Below are 6,913 nucleotides of genomic sequence, written 5' to 3' on the forward strand. Positions count from 1 at the left end.
GGAAGTGGCGCTGTGGCTCAAGTGGTAGAGCGCTAGCCTTGAGCTGAAGAGCTGAGGGACAGCACCCAGGCCCAGAGTTCAGGCCCCATGACTGGCAAAAAAAAATATGAATTTTTACAAGCAATGATAAATATTACAAGAGTAATTCATGAGACAAATTAGGAATTAAAATTCTTTATTTTATATCCAAATTATAATTACAGTGCGCGTGTGTGTGTATGTGCGCGCGCGCGTGTGTGCGTGCGTGCGTGTGTATGTGTGTGTGTGTGTGTGTGTTGAGGCTTGAACTCAAGAGCCTGGGCACTGTCCCTGTATTTTTTTGCTCAAAGCTAGGGCTTTACCACTTGAGCCACAGTTCTACTTTCAGATTTTTGGTGATTAATTGGAGATAAGAGGCTTATGACTTTTCCTACTTCAAACTGCAATCCTTAGATCTCAGCCTCCTGAATAGCTAGAATTACAAGTGTGAGCTACCAGCGCCCAGCTTAATGTGCATTTTTGTGGAGAAGGAAGGGCGGTCCTAAGGTTTGAACTCGGCCAGGGCTTGATCCCTCAGCTTCTTTGCTAAAGGATAGCGCTCTACCACTTATATCAAAGTGCTACTTCCAGCTTTTTCAGAGTAGTTTATTAGAGATTGAGAGTCTCATGGATTGTCCTGCCTAGGCTGGCTTCAACCAGTGATCCTCAGATCTCTGCCTCCTGAATAGCTAGGATTACAGGCGTGAGCCACTAGCGCCCATCTTAATGTACATGTTTAACTCAAGAGATAAACTTATACACTGTCCCTTTGTGTTTCTGTTTTTTGGACTCTAGCTTTAAAACAGAACATCTCAAGCATATTACTTTCAAAATCATAAGCAATTACAAATAAAAGACTATATAGACCATGTTGATAGCTTCTCTTTCAAAACTAGACCCCTTCCACAGTATTCCAAAATGCTGTACTCACATCACTCCAATAAACTGTACCATAAAAACAGCCTTTGATTCCCTGGAATGTTCTCAAAACTTATTATATTTCACAGGGAATTTAGCAACATTTCAGGAAGATTGATCTCATCAACTCCAAAAAATACAGAAGAATCCTCAGAGTTGAAAAGCACAATAAGAATGCATAAAGTCTACAACAGTGTCAAACTATTGACTTGACAAAATATCCAAAAATGCTAATAGATATACAAGTATACAGTTTAACAGTATTCAGAGATTTCAAAGGAATCATAGAATATTTACATTTTTAAACTAGATGGAAGTTTAAAGTCGCTCAATCCAATCATTCCAATTTATGAATTCACGGAATCCAACTCCACTTTCTCTCAAAATTCTCTCTATAATGTACTTTAAATTCTTACAGCTAAATACTTTTTATTGCTGGACAGGTCTATACAGTTCTTACATTCTTTTCAAAACACTATACTAAACTCAATTTACATTCCTAATTCACCTGCTTGTCTGCCTCCTAAAACAATGAGTCTACTGTCTTCTATTTATGCTTATCTGAAGACCACCAGTGTCTCTCAACATTTGGTCTGTTCCATAGGCTAAATATATGGTCCATAGGATTCTTGTTAGTCCTAGAGACACTTTTCAAGAACAAAGTAGTTCCATATGGCAAGTAACCTGTTCTAAAAACACTGCCACTTGTTGACTTTTTGGACAGTATCTGAAAAGGCTGTTATCTACTACTGCCTTTAAAACTCCATTATCTCATTCATATGAGGTATCATTTATGTATTTCATTCAATCAAAATACATCACAATAATAATCTGAACGAGGTAGCCTTACTCTTGTAATTCCAGCTACTCCAGAGGGGTCATGGTCATGGTTCAAGGCCTGCCCAGTTAAAAAGTTAGAGAAACATCCACTTCAACAAACAAGCTGGGCACGATAGTTGCACACCTATAACCCCAGGTATTCAGGATGAAGCCTGAAGTCCCAAGCCAACTGGGCAAAAATCTAGAGACCCCACACAGAAAATAACTAAAGAGTTGGGGGTGTGACTCAAGTGATAAAGCAGTTGCTAAGAAAGCATGTGGCATTGAATTTAGACTGCAGGAATATGTGTGTATTCATAGTGTGTGTGTTTATATAATGATAGAATGGAAATAGAAACAAAATCCTGCCTTCTTCTCATAATCCAATATTAAGAATGATTTCCAATAATATAAAATACAACTAATTATACCAATTGCACTAAACTTTTGTTTCGGAACATACTCTCATAAAAATGTTATTGAAATATGATCAGCTTATTACTTTTATAATGCTTTCAAAATATTTTTTTCATTTTGTTGGTATCAAGGATGGAACTCAAGGTCTTGTCCTCGCTAAACAGGTGCTCTACCACTTGAGCTATGCCCCAGTACTTTTTGCTTGGCTTATTTTTCAACCAGTCTTGCAGCATCACCATCCTCACACCTATGCCTCCAGAGCAGCTGGAATTAAAAGGCTTATTTGCTGAAATGTTCTTTCTCCTCCCTCCCACCCCCAAACTCCAGGCTGGTCTTTAAGGATTATCCTCCCAATCCCCATCTCCAGAGAGTAGCTTGGATTTTAAACATGAGTCACAATGCTCTGCAAAATTCTCAATTTCTAATATAGCAAAAATGAATAAATACAACCAACATATACAAAATCTCTTGGGGGTCCTCAATATTTATGAGGCTTCTGAGACCAAAATGGTTAAAACTTATACCCTATTTCTCATGAACTGATTTCCCAGATCTTTGTCCTGAAAATGTTACTCCACTCATGTGCTAGAATTCTTAAAACACATAATCCAGTCCTCCTCTATCTAGTGATTCAAGAAATTAGAGACTTGTGGGAGAATCTGGGGCAGTTTTACTTTCAACATCTCCATACAGGCACACAATCATAAGTCAAACACTTCATCTAAGGAATGAAGTTCTCAAGTATGGAAACAGACAGCAATAGTTTAGTTGTACTGTGATGCCATCTTTTGGAATAAAATATTTCCACTATTTACAGAAAGGTAAAAACAAGCATTTATAACTGACAAGATGAAACTGGGAAGAAAGTGCAAGTGATTTGTGTAATCAATTAGAAGAATACCCCACACACACTAACACACAAAAGAAAAAATAAAAAGAAACAAATCCACTGCTTATCTAGCTAATGTGACGCTAAGTTCCTAAACTTCAACAGAGTAAAACTAACCTTACCAGAACACTTAGCTCCCCCCACCCCTTAATATAGGACTATAGAAGGCAAATGGTGTAGAGATTAGAGGTTCACAAGATCCAACAGAAACACTCAAGCTATACTGCCAAGGTCCTCTAAAACTTCAAGGTTAATAAAGAAGAAGCCTAGGAGCCCAGAGGAAAGAATATAGTCTGTACTATATCTACCATATAAATTCCTACATTCTAATAGATTCCTAAATCTCATATTTAAAGCCATATTTTATTTGCAAATCAAATTATAAATATGATCATAACAATTAAGCAACAAAGGGAGGAAGAGAGCCAAACCAAAATATACAACATTAAAAATAATGGGCTCAGGGGCTGGGAATGTGGCTAGTGGTAGAGTGCTTGCCTAGCATGCATGAAGCCCTGGGTTCCATTCCTCAGTACCATAAACAGAAAAGGCAGGAAGTGGCACTGTGGCTCAAGTGGTAGAGTATTAGCCTTGAGCACAGAAAGGCTCAGGGACAGAGCCCAAGCCCTGAATTCAAGACTCACGACCAGCAAAAAAATAAATAAATAAAATAATGAGCTTAGATCAATTCCTAGCACTGTAATTAGATATAAATAACACATCATAGCTCTTCCCCCTCCCCTCACCAATCAAAACTACAATCCCAGACTTGTTTTATTCAAGTATGTCAAAACTTGAATAAGTTCAAAGAAAGAAACTTTTACTAACATTTCAAGGCAGATCTTTAACTCATCTTCAATGTTAAATTTGCTTAAGAGGAGTTAATAATAAACGTTTATATATATTAAAACTTAAGCTTTTTAATACTGTATTTTAAACTGCCTCAGTTTTTTTCAAGAAACTAGGTCTGTTCTTTGATTCCTATATTCATTACATTAAGTTCTTATTAGCAGTTACCTAAAGCCAAAGGATCTCTCCAACTTCAGCATTTTAACACACCCACCTATAAAAGGTGATAACCACTTGTTAAAATAAAAACTGAGGTTCCACTCAACTAGAAACACCTTTAGTTTGATACCTGGAGCTTCTTATGTACAATTCCTGTTAGCATTAGTGAAATCTGAGACTACAACTCCAAACCTGAAAATACATACCCCTTGAGGATTAACATGGTTTTAGCTTACATGCTGCTTGGTCAAAAAGAAATATCCCACTTGGACACAGAAGGACTGGTGTGAAGCTGTCAGTGTAGCTCAGTGGCCTAGTGTTTGCTGAGTTCCATCCCAATACAACACACACACACCCCAAAACATCCCCACCTTTTAAAAAAAGCAACTTGTGTGAAGTAAAACTTCCATAAAAGCATGTCCTATTATTTCATGAATTAACAGACACCACCACTACGAGTTAACAAAAAAAAAATCTATTGTAATCTAAAACTGCTGGAAAAATAATTCTGGATATTTGAAGAGTCAAGTTTAATTATCCAAAGTTTAATTAGCAAAGCTTTTAAGCTATGAAAAACTCAATTTAGAACTTGGGGCTCCCAAATTCTCAATACTGAACAAAATGTGAAGAGGTGAACAATTCAATTGCTCAGTATCCAGGATAGGTCTGACTCACAGTGATGGGCTTAATAAATACTTGAGAAAGGAATGTGAAAGATCAGAAAGGATAGTCTTTCAAAAAATAAAATGGCCCTTAACTCATAACCTACTGTACGACTAAATCTTACTAAAACTACGGACAAAAGTAAAAATATGCTAACAGCAGCAACTGATTTGTTTACAAAATACATTTTAAAACATTCAGCAATTTTCAAGTGGCAGAAAATTCATCAGATGTACTTAATCTGAGTGACTGAACAAATAAGCTGTTTTCTTCTAATAAGGGAACCTCCAGCGTTGGGGGTGGGATGAAAGGGGAAATGTCTGTCAATGAAGCTAGCGTGGTTAATGGATGCCATAAATCAAACCTTTCCATGAATTTTCTAGAGGATATTCATGCCAATCTTTGAGCCTATTGTCACTTTCACACATGATCACAGGAACAAAATGACAAAGAATGCTCTGCCGGAACCACTGGATTCAGGGCACAAAACACTTGATTAACAATTGGCCAGGCTCTGAATAGTACACATCCAACATACTATTTTCAAAACCAATGAATCCCACCGATTCCTACATAAATCGAAACTCTAAATTTCAGCAAAAGATTCACCAGACTGTTGGACTTTCACACGTTTTCTGGTCTTGTTTTGTTTTTCTGAAACGTGCCTAGATAATCTTTCAAGACAACTGGGAGTGAACAACCCATGTACCAACTGCTGATGAATACCATGACGCATTTTCTCAGACAAAAGGGCGTTAGAAGAGATCCGATGCACATTTCTTCTTCCCCTGTAAACCGAGTGTTCTCCCAAATTCCTTTTTCTGTCGTATACTTAAAAGTTAAATACAGCCAAGTTGAAATTGTAGTCGAAAGCACTCCGGTGCCTCACTAGCTAGCTGTGTAACTGCTACATCTGGTGGTGGCACACTTGCCTGCAAGCAGCCAGAAAACTTAGAAAACAATTGTCATCGATCTGGTGCATGTTTGCAGAAACCTTCCCGCAGCTATTTCCCACAAAACCCACCACCGCATCAAAGAACAAGAAGCAGCAGCAGCCTACTGGCACCGGCGAAGACAACGCACCGACACGCAGGAGGGGCAGGAGGCGATGGCGAAGGAGAGAAAGTTGCCACCATCTGGAGGGGTGGTTCCAACAGCCAGCCCACGAGTCCGCCGGCCGTTTGAATTGCGCTAGGGGGCCACGCTGGGAACCAATTCTGCCTAGATCTCTTTCCCAGGACAGCGATCCCCGCAATACCGGGGCTACCCTACAATCCTCCGGGTTCCCGGCAGCCCACCTCGCCGCGCGAGGCCCGCCTCCGGGGGAGGAGTGCGCGGGGAAGGGGAGGGGGCTCGGCGAGGAGAGGAGAGCTCCGACTGGAGCCCGAGCCCAACCGAGACCCGAGGCCGGGAGGTTAAGAGGGCTGAGCGGAGTGACAAATGGAGAGAAAGGGGGCTCAGTCCGGGAGGGAAGGGAAGGCTACCCACCCTCGCAGCACGGAGGGGGCCCCGCGTCTGTGCGCCTCGCCCGGTCCCCACCGGCGCGCACCCATCGTCCGTCCCCTCCGCCACCCGTGATCCACCAAGCCAGCGAGTGCAGCACCTCCCCGGGGCCCGCGGCCTCGAGTCCCCCGCGCCACCCTCCCCGCCGCCCCCAGCCAGCCGGGGTCGGGGCCGGCGAGGGGCGCGGGGTCGCGACGCGGAAAGGAGGGAGGAGGAAGGGACGCAGGCCCGGGAACCGGAACGCGAGCGGGAGCGGCGCCGTGGCGCTTACCTTCCCGGGGCCTCCCGGATGGCGGCGTGTGATTCAGCAGGGACCTGGCCGCCGCCGCCGAGCCCGGGGTTGGAGACGTGGAGAGCTGGGACCAAGATGGCGGCCCCTCCAAACTTCCACTGCTACTTTGGACACTCATCAAGCTACTTTCTGGGAACCCGACTCCCCCCCTGCGACGGCAGCGGCGGCAACGGCACGGGCACCCGCCTCCGTCATGGCGGGGGCCGCGCTGAGGGCGAGCGAGGGAGCGAGGGCTGGGCGGGGGGAGTCAAGGGGATGGGGGAGGAAGCCGAGCAGAGGGGACGTGGGGAGGGCCGAGGTGAGGGAGCGAGAGGGGCCGGGGAGGAGGGAAGGGGGGAGCCGCGAGAGAGCGGGCGGGCGCGCCGGGGAGGAGGCGTCGAGGGGGC

The 6,913-nt window shown here is 43.2% G+C and overlaps 1 protein-coding gene across 1 annotated transcript in view; it reads right to left on the minus strand.

Moving 5' to 3' along the window:
- Window positions 1–6,764, minus strand: part of Tlk1 (tousled-like kinase 1) — a 114,738-nt gene extending 107,974 nt beyond the window's left edge. The window contains exon 1 of the mRNA XM_013027407.1: window positions 6,507–6,764. Coding sequence (XP_012882861.1) covers window positions 6,507–6,645 — 139 coding nt within the window. The 5' untranslated portion in view covers window positions 6,646–6,764. The remainder of the gene's footprint in view (window positions 1–6,506) is intronic.
- Window positions 6,765–6,913: the final 149 nt, after the last annotated feature.

The sequence above is a fragment of the Dipodomys ordii genome, unplaced genomic scaffold (genome assembly GCF_000151885.1).
Source record: "Dipodomys ordii isolate 6190 unplaced genomic scaffold, Dord_2.0 Scaffold5, whole genome shotgun sequence".
In the NCBI taxonomy this organism is placed as follows: Eukaryota; Metazoa; Chordata; class Mammalia; order Rodentia; family Heteromyidae; genus Dipodomys; species Dipodomys ordii.